Source organism: Rhinichthys klamathensis, unplaced genomic scaffold (assembly GCF_029890125.1).
Source record: "Rhinichthys klamathensis goyatoka isolate OS25496 unplaced genomic scaffold, OSU_Roscu_1.1 h1tg000054l_1, whole genome shotgun sequence".
NCBI classification, from domain to species: domain Eukaryota; kingdom Metazoa; phylum Chordata; class Actinopteri; order Cypriniformes; family Leuciscidae; genus Rhinichthys; species Rhinichthys klamathensis.
The window spans coordinates 2,469,984-2,487,677 of record NW_026606599.1 but is presented as its reverse complement, the minus strand read 5'-3'; the positions used below and the strand labels follow the sequence as shown (position 1 = coordinate 2,487,677).

At 37.2% G+C, this 17,694-nt stretch overlaps 2 protein-coding genes and 1 long non-coding RNA gene across 3 annotated transcripts in view; 1 reads left to right on the top strand and 2 right to left on the bottom strand.

Moving 5' to 3' along the window:
* Positions 1 to 17,694, top strand: part of LOC130083233 (Fc receptor-like protein 5) — a 514,396-nt gene that overhangs the window by 145,428 nt on the left and 351,274 nt on the right. The gene's annotated exons all lie outside the window — the stretch shown is intronic.
* Positions 1,432 to 5,368, bottom strand: LOC130083355 (uncharacterized). Its single transcript, XR_008806824.1, has 3 exons — positions 5,349 to 5,368; positions 1,633 to 1,750; positions 1,432 to 1,521 (listed from the first exon to the last, which is right to left on the bottom strand). It is a non-coding gene; the product is annotated as an uncharacterized LOC130083355 (long non-coding RNA).
* The window catches only part of LOC130083307 (Fc receptor-like protein 3), a 52,698-nt gene continuing 51,233 nt past the window's right edge, over positions 16,230 to 17,694 (bottom strand). Inside the window, exons 12-16 of the mRNA XM_056248327.1 lie at positions 17,547 to 17,624; positions 17,271 to 17,324; positions 17,006 to 17,065; positions 16,802 to 16,877; positions 16,230 to 16,602 (exon numbers count right to left, since the gene is read on the bottom strand). Coding sequence (XP_056104302.1) covers positions 16,807 to 16,877; positions 17,006 to 17,065; positions 17,271 to 17,324; positions 17,547 to 17,624 — 263 coding nt within the window. The 3' untranslated portion in view covers positions 16,230 to 16,602; positions 16,802 to 16,806. The remainder of the gene's footprint in view (positions 16,603 to 16,801; positions 16,878 to 17,005; positions 17,066 to 17,270; positions 17,325 to 17,546; positions 17,625 to 17,694) is intronic.

The following is a 17,694-nucleotide window of genomic DNA, read 5'->3' as shown; positions in this document are numbered from 1 at the left end:
CTCCAATATAAAAGCTCAAGGGTTTATTTCTTGCAAGTGAAGAAATTAGGACAAAAGTATTGTAATTCTCCTATACAATAGTGTAAGTAAAATATACTTTTGCTATATGGATTTTACATAATAGGAATAATTATATAAATCATTATTACATTATTATAATAATCGTTTGGCATCCTAAAACAGACTGAGACTCTATATCATAACTAAAAAGATGTTTGAGCCCTCTTTGATGTCCAGGTAAAAGTCAATGCTTTTCTTTTGTTCAATGTGCACAGTTCATGGGTTGAAGCCGGTTAAAGCTCTTAATTTTGAGCTCTCAAAGTGCACCAGATTGATGTATTTAACCTTAAAATGTAAAAAAAAATTCTTGCGGGGGAGCATGCCCCCAAACCCCACCAGAGGGACAGAGGTCCACCCAACATAGTTTTACAATATCATATGGGAAAGAACAATAATTTATGAACTTTACTCCAAAAACAAACTTTCTTTTAAATCGGTAAAACTGTTAATGCCAAATTAAAATTGGACAAACTATACATTTGGCCTGCCTAAAGCCCCGTTCACACTACACGCGACCAAGCGACGCGATACCATTCATTTCAATGGTGAGCGGGCGACTTCCGGCGACATGCGCGACAGCAACCGTTGGCGACTAGATGGCGACTTAGTCTAGCGATGCGACAAAGTTGAGAAATTTTTAACTTTATGCAAATGAAGAGCGATTTTCGCGAGCGACAACCAATAGGAGTGGAGCGCACGTGATCCTTCTCCTCAGCCCCTGGGCCTGCAGTGATGGATGGCAAGAAAGCTGATTTGCTGTCTTTTGGATGTCATACTAGTCAACCAGTAGTGGGAACGCCCACTAGCGACCTCATCGCCAGCGCCTGGCGACTTGCAGCGACAAAGTCGCGTGTAGTGTGAACGGGGCTTTAGGGGGGCCTACAAGACATTGTGCCCAGGGACCTCTGAACTCTTAATCCGGCCCTGCTCCCACTACTCGCCTCTGCCAACCCTTTCTAACAATCAGCATAGGAAATAATAAAGAGAGCAGAAGTGATCAGCTGTGCCCATGTGACAGTGAATAACCAACAAGAAATAAAGAATTAACGCTCCTTCAATGCAGCAACAACAAAAAAAGTCCAAACAAAACAATCGTTTACTCATAAAATAGTTGTGTTTTCTCATGAGATCGGGTTAGACTACACGACACATAAAAAGCTTGAAAGGTATAAAGTATAATTCATAATATCAGTATTTTTCTTATGATTTGTTTTGCTGTATTCTTCCTATTTACAGTATTAAACACACATATCTTGTGTTTGTAGACGGTGAGGTGATTCTGGAGAGTTCTGTTGATCCTGTGATTGAGGGAGAGACTCTGACTCTACACTGTTTACATCGATCTACAAACTCCCCGATCCTCAGCGCTGATTTCTATAAAGACGGATCACTGATCCAGAATCAGACGACAGGAGAGATGAGCATCACTACTGTCTCAAAGTCACATGAGGGTTTCTACTCCTGTAAAACAGAGAGAGGACAGTCTCTCCACAGCTGGATCTCAGTCACAGGTCTCTGAATAATCAGTGATGATATTATTGTAATATTATCATACAGTCTCACGTAACTCACGGACAGATCTGTGTGTTTGTCATGTTCTTCAGTCTCAACAGCTTCATCTTCTCATCTGGCCGTTGGTGTGTGTGTGGGATTGAGTGTTTGCTTGTTGTTCTTCATCTCACTGGTTCTGCTGCGGAGACACAAACACAAGAAAGGTGTGGAGCAGTTCATCACAGGTTATGAATTATTAAACCACATGAACAGCAACAAATGGAAGATACAGTTTCTGAAGCCTAGACAGTCACTGCATGTTTATTAATAAATGAGCAGTTAATGCATGTATCAGACAATATGCGAGTGACAAAACTCTTACAGTGACTATAATGATATCTGTCTCTATTATAGATCAGCACCGTAACATTCAACAGACATCAGTCCCGAATCCATCCGGAGAATCTCTACCGTTAAACTCTCCTCTGCAGTCTGGTCAGACGCAATAACTAATGATTTACATTTATTTATTAATGTTTTTTCCTTCTTTTTAGACTGCCTTGCTTTTAAACTTTTTCCTTGTTTGCTGTCCAGCAGATAATGATGGGACTCCAGTGAATCGTGGAAATAAAGGTTGAGTCTTTTCAGAAAAAAATTTACACATGCATCATGAAAAAATCAACAAAAATCATTGACTTTTTCCTTGTGTTTTTTTCCAGACGTCACATATTCAGAGGTCACTGTTAAGAAAAAAATATCTGTGGATAAAGGTTAAAAACCCTCTTCAATGGAGTCATTAACCAATAACATTTATGCAATTTTAGTTAATAAAAAAAAATATATATATTTCTTTCTAATTGACTAAATATATTTTTCTAGATGAAACCAAGTCAAATAATGTGATGTACTCAGAAGTGAGAACAAAAGGAAAGAAATGCAAAAGCAAAGGTGAGATCCTGTTTTTCCTGAAGTACAATATTATTTTTCCAGCATATTCTGAATAATCTCATTTATTTTCTGTTCTGTATTAGATATTAATACTGCAGGACCCAGTGATTTGACTTACGCACAGATCAATATACAGGACAAAAAGAAAAGCAAGAGCAAGAGCAAGAGCAAAGGTAAACGCTCAACAAACTGCATCTAAACACTGTCTGAATGAATCATCACATTTAACTATAGTATATAATGCTTCTATATTCATAAAAGAGAACCGTTACTATCATTACCTGAACTGATAAAGTCACCTTCTTCAGGTGCTGATGCTGGAGTCGGAGATGCAACTTATTCTCAAGTTTTAAGGAAGAAAGGTCAGAAAAAACAATACAGCTATTCGATTTTTTGTTACAAAGATTTTACAGTAACTGAGATGAAGTTCACAATTTTCACTTTCATGTAGAATATAAATCTGTTTTTAGGGATGCAGTTCAGTTATTTGTGAGGATCAGGTTCATTGTGATCTTAAAACTATAAATCAAGGACAACATTCTTGGAACATCATTTAACCCTTGTGTTCTGTTCGATTTCTGTGTACTCCCCTTATGGACCGGGTCAAATTGACCCTAATTGGATTCAATACAATTCCTCAAAAATCACACTATGAAAAACAACAAAGATTTAGATACAAACTGTAAACTTTTAATATCATATTTGTCAAACGTTACAAAAACATTATATCTGAAAATATGATTTATGAAAATGTTTTTAAAACATTTTTTAAAACAATTTTGTTTTGACAAAATTGGAAAATAAACAGTATACTGATTTTTTTGCATATATATATATATATATATATATATATATATATATATATATATATATATATATATATTTTTTTTTTTTTTTTTTTTATGCTTTGAACATCTTAACTGAACAAAAAAAAAATTGCTGTATAATGAAATCTTTTCATTTTCCTAAGTTAACTTTCCCTAGTTTCCTAAGACCTATTTTCCTAGTTTCATTATTTACTCACTGGGAAGTGAGAAACCAAACATAACAAAAACATACATCAAATAAATGTTTTTTATTTATTTTTTGGCTCTGTGAAGCTGCCTTTGAAAATCCTACATAAAATTTTTGGTTAAAAGCTAGGTATTTTAGATATTTTGAATATTGAAATGAGAGCTTATTTTACTATCTGTGTCTGACAAAGATTTTCATCTGTAATTTGCAAATAATTCTGAACACTGTAATTTTAGCTTTTTCAAGTGTGTTTGGTTAGGGTTAGAGCACTTTTAGATGCACTTGCACGTTAGAACTGGAGTTGAAGTGCCCTGACATACAGAAAATAAATGTTTTTATTTTGTGTCTGCACAGTTGCTTTTGAATGACTGTCTATGAGGGTCAAATTGACCCGCGAACATCACGAACGTAACAGTAATTTTGTTTGTATATGTCAAAACACATCAGCATGTTGAAACTTTGCATGCATGTTCATCATGATAAATGAGAAAAAGTCACAAAATATCAAGAAAAAAAACAAAAGTTAACCAGTATTTCCAACAACTTGAAAATCGAAACGGGTCAAATTGACCCGCAACATAACACAAGGGTTAAACATTAGAATGAAAACTAACTTCAGATGAATAAGTTTGTGTTTGCCGTTTCAAAAGAACATCCTTGGAACGTGGGAAAGTTTTGTAGCCTGTCCTATTTATTGTTCCTAACTTTTCTCCCTAATTTATTAAGGATCACTAACTTTCTGGCTTAAAAATGTCTTACGGTTGGATGTTACACAGGAAAATCCCCTGTGTTTAATGGACATCTCTCAGTGAGCATTAGTGACGACGCAGGGCTTGACATTAACACCCGTCACATGTGTGTGTATTTCAGCAGTGGTGTGTAACGCAGTCACTCCTATAGACACTTTGGCGGGCTGAATTTTATATAGGCCTAATATACATTGTTCAATTGTAGTCTTTTAAAAAGGCAGTCTATGGCAGTCTACGCCCTTTACAGTCTATGGTTGACACACAAACCTTTACGCTTAATAAACAAATTACAGCTGGTCCAAAACGCAGCAGCTCGAGTTCTTACCAGAAGTATGACCATATTAGCCCGGTTCTGTCAACACTGCATTGGCTCCCTATTAAACCGGACTTTCATCCTCCCGTCTTTAGAAGTTTGTTCTCCTGAGTCGAACTTGGCAAACCTGAACTTTGCATACTTGGTATTGAGAAACGCCTAAAGATCTGAAATGGGTGTGTCAGACAAATACATGCAAAGTGTGCAGTGTTGGGCCTCAGGAACATGTTAGGAAACACTGATCTAATAGTTTGAAAGAGAACCTTTTCTCTTGACATGTGCTAGACCATGTGATAATGAGCTGATGAGTTGAATCGGGTGTGTTTGACTAGGGAGACAGAGAAAACGTGCAGTGTTGGGGGTCCTTCAGGAGCAGGGTTGAGAAACACTGGTGTAAACGAACACTTTTCTGAAAACTGACAGGTGTGCACGATGTTGTTTTTGTAATGTCTGTTTATGAAAATAGCCGGCCACGTGTAAACGAAGCCTAAGCGTGTCTCAACTATTACACAAGAGGTGTCAACAGATGAATTTATTACCTTTTTCATTAATGTCTCAATTGTAATTATTACAATAACTATAATGCAGTCATTTGACTGTCATTGAAAAGACATGTTAAGCTGCCTATTCATAAATCTCTTTATCAATGCAGAATAGTTTTTCAAACTGCAATTGCTGAAAGCAAAATAAACTAACACAAGTCAAAAGCCCAACTAAAGCTGTTCACCATAATGGTGAGTTCAAATGAAACAATAAATCATCAACATCGAAACCTCTGTAAATTCCCATTATAACTTCTGTAGATGTCTGACAGAAATAAAGTGAGTCTGGTTAGTAGTAAGTGAAGCTGGTAATGCTGTTTGTGGAGTTGTTTAATCCTCCTCTGCTGAGATCTTCAGAGATTTAATGTCTTCTTTTCTCTTCAGTTGATTTCATCTTAGGCTGTGACTGAAGTCAGTTGTAGTTTGTGTTCTTGTTGTGTCTCTTTCCTTCAGTGATTCGGCTTGTTAACAGCAGGCGTCCGGATGTTTGAAAGAATGTTTCAGGAACATCATACTATCCTTTTAAAAACATTCCTCTAACATTATGAAAACTGGACATTATAACCTTTCCGTCAGCAAAACAAAACAGTTTGGACAAAGTTATTAGAACAATAATTTGTCATCTGGTACTTGAATAATTCCTCAAACTCTGTTCTCTGTTCAAAGGTCCCTGAGAGCAGTGAAGAAAACAGACGACAAAAGAAAAACACCAGCAGAAGAAATGAGTCTGAGTCAACCGCTTATACTCATGCTTTAATGAAAGAGAACTGCACTGCATTATTAATCATTCATTTATCTTTAATATACTAAAACATTTTCTCTAATGAGCATTTATTTTTTAACACGTCTTATCAATTAGTGCCTGTGTTTTTGCCAAAACAAGAGGATTTTTCTTATAGCACACAGTGTTGGGGTAATGCATTACAAGTAACTTGAGTTGGAGTAACACATATTTTTTATGCATTTAATCTCACTCTATTGTCTGATGTACTTGCTTCTGCTGACCTTCAATGATTCAGTTAAACAATACTCAAAAATGACTTTAGATTAGTTGTTATTATTGCTGAAGAAAGTGTTAAACTTTCTTCTCCTGCATCTATTCTTCTGCAGTGTTGATGACAGCAGCTGAAAGGTTTGTTTGAGCTGTTGAGCGCCCTCTACTGTACACTCATCGATATACATTTCCTTCAGTCTTATTATTTCAATTTTGGTGTGAAAGGGCCTTTACGTTTGCCCAAAAATATTAAGTTTTTGTAATAAAAAAAACAGCCTTTTCTTAAAAAGTAACTTTTTAAGGGAGTAATGTTATATTGTAATGCATTACTTTTCAAATTAACTTTCCCCAACACTGCTCATATATAGCCTACTGTTTTCTTATTTCATTTATTTAATATTTGCTGTTTTTTGCTGAAGTTAACAAATTGTAAGCTTTCTATTTGATAAATAAAGAGTGGCATGACATTTTCTTTGCATGACTTTTTCACATTTGTTAACCTAAGATCACAAGGCTTGATAAAAATGTTAATACACATTTTGTTTCTAGATTGTTATTCTAATGAACAAAAGTAATGAGCATATTCTAAACAGTTCAGTTCAGGTCACGGGTGTTTTCAGTGTATTCTCTGATGCTGTGACAGGATAATGTGCCATCAAAGAAAAGAAAAAGTTTGCAAACAGGTAATAAATAAATGTCTCTTAGCATCTACCGATAAAACTGTATAGGCAACTCTTATGTACACTGAATAAAAAATAAGATAAACTCTAGAATGTTAAGAAATATGTTGTGCTTTTACTTTTACAATATATTACTATTATAGGCATACAATAGAACGTAGCCTACTTCTCTAAATAATAATAATAACAACAATAATAATACATTTTATTTAAACATTATTTAAAGGAATATATTTTTTGTCCATGGTTTAATTTAGTTCATCTGTTTTTGCAGCGCTTCCCCAAAAAAATAAAAGGACACAATTTTAAATTTTCATTTGATTACAACCGTTTTTGATAATATATTTGGATTAAATCATAAAAAGAAACATAAATTTTCTGAATAAAATACATTTCATAGGACAATATTTTTCTTAAACATTTTAATAAATTATATACATACAGTATAGGAGTATGAATCAGAATAGATTTTATTGCCATTGTCAATGAAAGGTTTTAGAGACTAGGAATTTTCTTCGGTGTACTCATGCAACATGAAACACAAACTTTTGCTAATGATAAAAAATAAGCAATAAACTGGTTGATTGATATATTCTTTTTTTATTTTCCATAATCAAATCAATCACACATTGTTTAGAGTGCTTTTCATACAAGAATGTAAAACTAAATTCAGGTGGTTGGTTGATAAAGTGACATTGCAGGTGTTGTAAACAAGAAAAAAGGTCTTTGTGACACAGTCCAATGAAATTACATTCGCATCCTCTTCTGTGGACTCTTCTGTGTTGTGAACCTTGGCGCTGGGCATGTGATGTCTCTTGCCTCGTCAGCACAGAATGGCCTTATTTTTTCATATAGATAGGTCTGCCTGTCAATTTTCAGTCCAGGTGGGGCCAGGACAGGAAGACCGTCGACAGGGGGCAGATCTGCTCCGTCGCGCAGTAGCTGATATTCGACAGGTTGTGCATCACGGTGACTTTTTGCAAGCACCACACCTGGTCTCTTGGCGTCAAAGCTGTGACAGAAAAAGCACATAAGACATTTTAAACATGGCAAAGTATTTTCTTATAAAAAACGGTCATGTGTATCTTGTTGCTATGTTATATTGTATGTACACAATGTGAAAGTTTCAATTACCTGAAGTGCTGATAACTCTTGACCTGTGGGAGTCTACGGAAGTGGCGAGTCAGATGCTGCTGCCAGTCGAAGGTCTGGACTAAAACTTTTCCCTCTGCCGTTCCAACAAGCTGTGGGATATTGAGGTGACTCACAGGAGAGCTGTTTTCCACAACCTGATGACAAAAAAGAGAAGAGAGGAAGAAAAAAAAGATCTTCAGTTAAATGTTTCATTGAAGCAGAACAGAAAACAGCACTGAAGTCATTAAAGCAAAGTAAAGTTAAAGTACCTCAGCGATGTCTGCCAAAGTGTTGACTCTTGTCTTCATGTAGGCTTGCTTGATGAGTCCAAAGCCACAGTCAGGGGAAAACTTGGTGTGGCCAGCAATAAGGAAGTGGATTTCAATTTTATCGTGAAGCTTGTGTCCAACCCGCCAGGCAAGGTACCAGAGCATGAAGTTGTTCTTGTTCTGCCCACTGCAGTTGTCACAATGAAGATCCACCTCTGTTTCTCCAACTCCAAAGTTGCCGAAGAAATGATGCATGTAGCTGATGACTTCATTGCTTCCCTTAGTAGATGACATGCCTTCATCAATCAGGTAATTCACCTGTTTCTGCAGCCCTTCACATGAAACACCAAATAGGCCACATTTCCGTGGGGTCAGGAAGTACATTGGTCCTGGCTGGAGAGGGTTTGAGGGAAAGTGTAACTGTAGGAGACAGAGGGAGAGAGGGAACTTGGATTAGATTAAATTAAATTTGCATCTGTTCATAACTGTCTAATAAAGATAAAACTTACTATATTGATGCTATTCTGCATTTGCACTATTTATTCTCATGCACCAAATCGCCCTTTAAGGGACATTAATAAAGTAAAGGGAAGTAAATGTGTGTGAAATATTACCTGCTGAGCAAAATCAAAACTGTAATGCATCCTAATCTTCTTGCTTGCTGGTAGGGATGGTCCAAAAGACAGGTCAGAGCCAGAGCAAGTCTTTCTGCAGGCAGCAGTCATGTCGTTGTACACAGCCCTCTCTTTCTGCACAAGGGAAAGATGATCTTGTTGCTTCTTTACTGCTTCAGACTTTCTATCATCTGGGAGGTTTGCACTTCGTATCAGCTGCTCGTTATTGCTTTGGCACTGCCAGCAGAGATCTGTGCGCGGCCGGCAACTTTTGATGTGTGGGAGAAGTCGGTTCCACAGTGCTTTGAAGCTGGTTTTACAAACTGCACGCTCACCTGAAAAACAGATATTGCTTATGGTTAATTGTATTGTAATTGCTAATAGTGTAGCAATAATAAATAACATTATTTCACTTTATAAGCACTCAATTCTAAATCAATGTTTACACATACCAAGCTCCTTAGCAGACTTCACGTAGAGACGCCACACTGAGGCCTTGGACACATGAGTTGGCAGCAACTTCACATGCCAATCCTTATGCCCAGGCTGTCGGCCAGGCAGCATGATGGCATTGTCTTCTGCATAGTTTTTTATGAAGTCCACAACTCTGTTGATATCCTCAGGGCTGATGAACCTGGCTGGTGGACGTGGCAGTGAGTGCTTCTTCCTCAAACGTGGTCTTGCCCCATTCTCCTCATAGTGTTTGACTATATCAGCCAGGGTGTCTCTGCCAATGCTGGGGGGGAGAAAAAGACGTTTAACATCATGGTCTTGCTAACAGGCATCTTGTCACCTATATCAAAATGTATTGTACACATTATAGGTACTTTTACTTTACTGAAGTAAATTTTATGATGAATACTTTTTACTTTTACTTACTTTAGAGTTTGTATCTGTACTTCCTGGTTTAGTCTTGTTTTAGTCCTGGTTTAGACCTCAGTTAGTGGTTAGACCTGGTTTGAGTCAAAGGATTAAAAAAATCCTGTACATTAAACTCTTCATAAATACTTTTACTTTTGACTTATTACGCACATTTTACGGCTACGTATACTTTATACTTTTACTTAAGTAGGAATTTAATCTGATACATTTACGATTACGTTAGTAAATCCTTGGTAAGAATATTAAGTAGTACTTCCTCCACCACTGGCTAAAATTATTAGCATCACAATCAATTCAAGAATGCTAACAGGCAGGTTTACGTGGGCTAAGTTAAGTCATTAACACCAGTCAATTCAAGCAATTGAAGCATTATTCAAATTAATAGCAGAAGCTCACATTATCATCTTAAAGCTCATTATAGTAGGCCTAATGGGGGTTTTGGCAAGTGATATGATGCTAACGATTAGCAGCTAACGTTACAATTAAAACAACAGTCCTGAGCTAGCTAAAAACAATAGGTAGGTATTGGAAGGTCTAAACATGGACTAAACATGAGATAACGTGTACGTGTTCTTAGAATGAACAAAAAACGACAAACTTTGATGTTTATGGAAACTCACCCCATAAGAAACAGAAAAGTATTCTTGCAGATCTCGTTGCCTCCAATGAAATAAGTCGTTCGGGCACACTTTCTCTTTGTCTGGGTCTTCTTTGTAGATGTAACCATCTCCGAAGTTTGCAATGTGCGTCTGTTTGCCTCTAAATGTCCAATAATTCGCATGTCCTGCCACTCTTTTTCCGCAGCTAAAGAATCCAGCCGTATGTTGTACATAATGTCTGGAGAAAGCTTCTGGCTACAAGACTGTCTCCCATGCAGAGAGTTCTCTTTTCTCCTCGTGTAACATTTACAGTCAAAGTTACGGATTTTCCCCATTTCTCTATCTATATCCTCATCAAATGTTACTATCGATATAGCCTCTGATATCTTACGGTCTAACTCGTCTGACGCCAGTCCGATACATTCTTCCTCGTCTTCATCTTCGCTCAGTTGTAGATTAGGGATATTAATCAGTCGTATCATGCCACTTTCATCGTCGCTCAGATCGTCTTCAGAATCAGTGAACGCGTGTTCATAAGCATCCGGCTTGTCGAAGAAGTACTTCAAAACATTTTCGTTGTAACGACCACGGTTCAGCTCGTCTGCGACCATCTTTGCGGCGTCCATCTTCATTGAATTTTGATATCAGAGATAGAGCAGGAGCAGAGCGCTGCATAATAAGTAGCCATGCTGTTGGGGGGCGGGGGCAAAGGCGCGGGCGGCTATTCAGTATGCAAATACACACAGACAACAGACACGCCCCTACTGCATGCTAGAATCCCAGAAAAACAAGCCGATTTCAACCTCAAAATGTACGCTTTTAAATATACCAATACTGTTATCTCAAACATGGAGAGGCTTCTTCATGATCTCAACTAACAGATTCTGCAAAAAAGCGGAAATCACAAATTTTGAAAAAAAAACGCTTGTTTCTCATTTTGCTCGCAAGTTGTGCTGCCGACTTGTGTCCCTGGTTCCTGTAACGGGTCACATATTTGAGGTGAACTTGTATTACTGGTGTCAGTCTGAATGTTGCAGGACTCATGAAGGGGAATCTGTGATGGCATACGGTTCTTCTCAATCAGAAAGCTGCATATCGTCATCAAGCTCATCTCAATTTAACAGATTATTTTGAAGGATTCATCAAGTGTATCCTTCGCGGCCTTCAATCTCCCACAATCCTTTGCACATTCAATTCATGAAAAAAAAAACGTACAGAAAACGAGTCGGCTCTGAGCTTATCTGAGTTTATTATTAAATGTAAGACAAAAGTAATGTTTGCGGAGATGGAGGCATAAATGTTATCTTTTGTTTTGGTGTAAATGAATCACTTAACACTAAACTGCCACTGGGAGACCACAGACGAGTTTCATTCACTGCATTGCATTAATGTATTTTTCTAAAATGAAGTGTTATAGTATTTCGGTGCTGAGACTGTGGGGGGAGGAACCATGAGCTCTTAGACTGTCTAGCGTTTAATGCTGAGGATGAACAGCCCACAAGCCTCCCGAATGACTGAAGGACAGCCTCATGCCTGTGTGACGACCTGCCCCAACCTTACATTAATGGAGAAACTATACCTTTGTCCTGTAAAAACACAATCGTCCATTTATTGTTGACTCTTGCTCTTGCATTGTCAATGTGTTCTTGTTGTTTTTGCTTGTTATCAAACACATTACCAAATAAACTTTTTTTATTATTTGAATTTGATATATATATATATACACACATTCACAAAAGTTGTATAACCACTGCCAGAGAAAAACTTTGACTGACTTCCACTGTGACAACTAGTATATATATATATATATATATATATATATATATAGCCCTGATGTCCACTAATTAACAGATTACCAAGCATAAATATTAATGCATGAAGTATTCATTCTGATTGGTGTTTATCTCTGTATAAAAGAGTGAGCGACATTAATTAGGCAGATGAGAAAATGCTTAAAAAGACCCCAAAAAAGAAGAATAACAACAAGAAGAGATTTAAGTTTGCTCGGTCTTCTCCAGTTGATGTGATGGACTCGTCCACTACAGCTGCTAACAGCACAACTCTTCACACACATGCAGGTTTCGATCTCTGCACCGCATTATTGGCTGACTGCAATCATTCTGTCTGCCTCTTTCCTCTTCTTCTGAGCAGGACGATTCATCTTTCATCCAGAAGACCAAGACTCATGCTTCTTCCTCAGTCCACAGGTCATTTGTGGAGCATGAAGAGGCATTTGAGTCTGCAACCCAGGAGAAAGAAGCAGCCAGAGGTTCGAGAATAAGGTCTGTGTACTGCATGATCTTCAGCTCCACTCCTGTAGAGTTCATCTCCAACCCTATCTAACACACCTGCAGCTGATCAAGGTGTTCAGTGTTGGAGCAGGGCTGGAACTGACGTCAGCAGGAGAATAGCTGCAGGAGGTCTGTCTGAAATCAGTTTTAATGTGTTTGAGTGAAATTCCCTGATGGGCGGCGAGGCAACAAGTCAGCGGTGTAAGTTTTCAAGTTAACAGTCTTTCACTGTCTGATTGTTTAGTATCTACTTCACAAGTTCACACTTACATATAATAAGAGTGGATAAGATTTAATGCGTATTTGGCGTGCTGTCCGGGGAGCGCTCCGAGCTCAGAGTTTGGCCCGAACCCAGAGTACTCCCCCTATGTACGTGTTTAGGACTGGAAGTGTGGAGAAGGGGCGGTGGAGGGATGCTGCTAAACTGTCAATGGAGTGAGGTGAGATTGCTGAATCTTTATATACCTCTTATCATTGATTGCTGAGTGCACTCCACTCGTGTTAATTAACTGAACGTGCTCCTCCCGAACGTTGTTAATAAAACATAATTTCTTGAAGCTTGAAAAAAAACATGCCCAGATTTCTGTTTATGTCTCGAGTAAAATCTTTATTCTTATGTCGGTAACGCTTCCTTTTACAGTCCTGTTACCCATGTACATACTATGTACTTATTATAGTAATTACAGTTACTGGGTAATAAATAGGTACTAACCCCGAACCTACCCCTAACCCATGTACTTACCTTATATTAGCCAGTACTTTCTAGGTAAGTACACGTAAGTACTGTACTGTAAAAGGAAGCGTTACCGTTATGTCTTCACAGCAGAAGTTGGAGTCGGTTCCTCCTCATCCTCAGTAATCTGATCCTCAGAACAAAAGGAGTCGGTGTTGTTGACTGTGACCCTGCATGAACTGAACCCGTCACAGAGTAAGATAAAGCACTTCTCCATCTTTTCTACTGTACTCTTAAAGCACAATGCTTGATTTGACTTGTTAAATACTGATATATTCTGAACTATTCCTATATTAAACCAGGTAAATGGTATGAACAATAAATCATTCTTTGTATTAATGCTTCTTCCCAGCAGTATTTGAAGGGATGAAACCCTTTCCCAGCTTCCACGGTTCCTCCACATCCACAGACATTATTGAGCCCCTAACCTGGACAAGCATGATATTAGCTAACAACATGCAGTAAGTATGATGTTTCATTAGCCTTTAAGAAACGATGATCAGTTTTGTGAATGTGATCCAGCATTGAATAAACCCAGGCTTCAGCACTGCAGTGGGTCGGTACTCTCTCAGAGACCGAACCCGAGAGCGACTCCGGGTGATGATGCTGGTCAAGCTGCTTTGGGGAAAGAGGTTTCTGAATGTTAAAAGTCAGGACACCTGCTCATCCTTAATTAGGACTATTTTTATAACAACACAATGAAGTCTTCAAAACTGTGCAATAACACAAACAGATTAAGCTATTTCTCCTGAATGTGCAAGACTTCTGATTCATTAAGAAAATAACTAAGAATAACAATGTGCCATAAATTATATAACATTTTGCGCAACAGTCCAGTGTGTTTATGATTATGATAATAATTTAAAATAATATGCTACCAACTAAAAGTTTGCAGCATAATGAACTGTTGTTGTACAGTTAAATGGAGGAGAATGACACTGCAGTCTTGCTCATTCAAGTTAAACATGGCTGTTCCCACTCTCATGTTAAACATATGGTGGATAGGACTTATGGGGACCACAAAATGCACAAATCAAAACTGTTCTTTGTCGAGATATGAACTCCACACTCTCTGATCGTTCTGAAGTGCATAACTAAACATGAGTTGGTCCATCACATCTGATCATATGAACATCTCTGCAGAGTGTATCTATAGCATGCGTATCTAGAATAGAGTGTATTTGTTGTGCTATTTATACGCATAAATTACTTTTTGCATGCATAATGATACACACTGTTAACACAGTTTTGAAGAACTAAAGAGCATATGCAATTTCTCAAAATCGTTGTTCAACGCTGTTGATATCTGAAATCACCTCAAACACACACACACACACACACACACACACACACACACACACACACCTACCTCCCTTCATTGCTTCACCCTCAAAATTAACAAACACGCAATGCAATGCAAGAGTGCATTCAAATAATCTAGAACAATTAAAAATCGAAATATTTCTTATTTTGATTTCTTATTTTACCCCTTCAACAACTGGGAAATAGCTTATTTATATAAGTCAGGTTTTTTTTTAATAGACCTGGGAAAGTCATGGGAAATAATCAGATCTAATAACTTTTATGAATGCACATAAATCCTTATCCAGTAAATTCCCACAGACAGTGATATAATGCTCCTTTCTCCTCTTTACACTGATACTTAATTTACAATGAATATAATAATAATAATAAACTCAGAAAATGCATTTTACCCCCAAACACTATAAGAAGCGATTTATTTTCTCCTTTTCTCTCCTGGAATTGAAGAACTTTAAAAGCAACAAACGAAACATGCATGGCGTCCTCGTCTAGCAGTATCTGATGATTATTTAATGGCTCGCATAGTTTGCTGATTGGATGTTAAAGATGTTAAATATCCTCAGTAATGTAATATTATTTTAATGATGACACCCTGTTCACTGTGAATTTATAATGCACTGCAAAGATTTCAATGATTTTTGATTGCTATCTGTTTTTATACAGTTTAGTCCCAGGACATACACTGAAAACACCCGTGACCTGCACTGAACTGTTTAAAACATGCTCATTACTTTTGTTCATACGAATAAAAACAACCTAAGTAACATTTTTCAAACCTTGTGACCTTAGTTTAACAAACGTGAAAAACTCATGCAAAGAAAATCGTTTGTATATCTTTATTTCACACTTGGTTAATTGCAGCAAAAAACAGCATGTATAAAACAAATGAAAGAAAGAAAAACCGCATATATGAAAGAGTAAGAAAAATCATCTTGTATTAAAAAAAAAAAAAGGCCCTATTTGGTAAGACAGGAAACATGTTAAACATGAATGGTCAATTGAAATAATAATAAACTATTTTAAAGAGCGACTTTAAAAGCAGCTTCTCAAAGCGCTGTACAGAAAAAGTAATACACAGCACAATAAATAAAAAAAAATTAGTAAAAATACTTTAGGATGACAATGTCACTCTTTCAAATCAAAAGTCCATTATTGGCTTTTTGAATGAAGGCTTTTTAATTCGTGCCATGGTCATCCTAAAATCCTCTTTGATGGACTATTACAAACTCTATAGAGCACCTTCACTGTACGCGTTTCCCTAAGATACGCTCTCTTCTACTGGACTTTGTTTGAAGATCAACAAATGCTAGTTGAGTTGAGCTTTAAAGATGTCATAGGTCTGAGCTTCCCTCAGTTCAGGAGGAAGAGGAGCATAGACAGAAAAAGCCCTGCCGATCTTAAGTGGGTTTGTGGAACAGTGAGAGAATTAGACCGTAAGGAGTCTGTGATTTGGGTTGTAATGGGTTAACAATGCAGATAAATAATGAGGAGCCACGCCATGTAATGCCAGCATCATCATTTTAAAATCGACACTTGACCTGAGCGAGAGCCAAAACCGGAGTAATATAGTTGCATCTACTGGTCCCAGTCCGGATCCTGGCGGAAGAGTTTTGAACTGGAGCTTATTAAATGTGGATTTAACACTTTGGCTAAAAGGGCGTTTCAGTAATCTATCCGAGAGACAACAAATGAGTTCATCCGCTTTTCAGCTACAGAGAAATGTAGGCGCAATCTGGCTATATTTCTGAGATGAAAAATATGTACAAAAGAATCGAATGTAAGACTGCCATCAAAAACAGAGAAAATGTCATCACTAGAGAGCATGTTTTACATTTCCTTATATAATATGTGTGCAGATAATGCAGTGCCGTTCTCTTTCAGTCAAGCATGAGCATTAGCACGACGCAGACTCATTTCTTCTGCTGTTTTTCTTTTGTCGTCTGTTTTCTTCACTGCTCTCAGGGACCTTTGAACAGAGAACGCAGTGTGAGGAATTATCCAGGTAATGTGGAAAATAAAAACTGTGATGTTGATGATTTACAGTTTTAAGATCACAATGAACCTGATCCTCACAAATAACTGAACTGAGATTTATATTCTACATGAAAGTGAAAATTGTGAACTTCTTGTCAGTTACTGTAAAATCTTTGTAATAAATATCTTACGTGTTTTATTGTTTTTTGTGACCTTTCTTCCTTAAAACTTGAGCATAAGTTGCATCAGGGACTCCAGCATCAGCACCTGAAGAGCACAAATGTTATGTTTCTCACACTTCCTCAATGATCCTCATGACTTTATGAATCATTGTGAACTGTTGATGTTTAATAGTTAACTTTAACAGTGATGAAGCTTGACTCTGTTTCTCTCACCTCTATCTGTGTTGATCTTCACTTCAGAGTATAAAGTGTCTTCAGACTCACTGCTCTTCCCTGATAGAGAACAAGAGAAACAGAGAATAAACACACGCTTTACATCTGTAACTTCAATAATAACTGATGATCCATGAATATATCAAGAGAGAACAGAACCTCTCAAACCACAATGAACGTTTATTAGCAGGTTCTGCTTAAATATTGTATACTTTATTTTCACATGATCTGTAGAAGACAATATTTCAGAGCATCTCTTTATTACCTCTGTGTTTCTCCTTAGATTTCATTTCAATCAGAACATCAGCAAGTCCAGCGCCTGTCATGCAAAACACCAGCTCAATTATCTGACTCTAGTCTTATTCATTACAGGAAATATCTGATTGATGAAACTATTGTTACATTTCCAAAATGAACGTGACTTTATCAGTTCTGTTAATAATGGTTCTCTTTTCTGAATATAGAAGCATTATATATTATATCTAGTTAAATGTGATGATTCATTCAGACAGTGTTTAGATGCAGTTTGTTGAGCGTTTACCTTTGCTCTTGCTTTTCTTGTTGTCCTGTATATTGATCTGTGCGTAAGTCAAATCACTGGGTCCTGCAGTATTAATATCTAATACAGAACAGAAAATAAATGAGATTATTCCGAATATGCTGGACAAATAATACTGTACTTCAGGAAA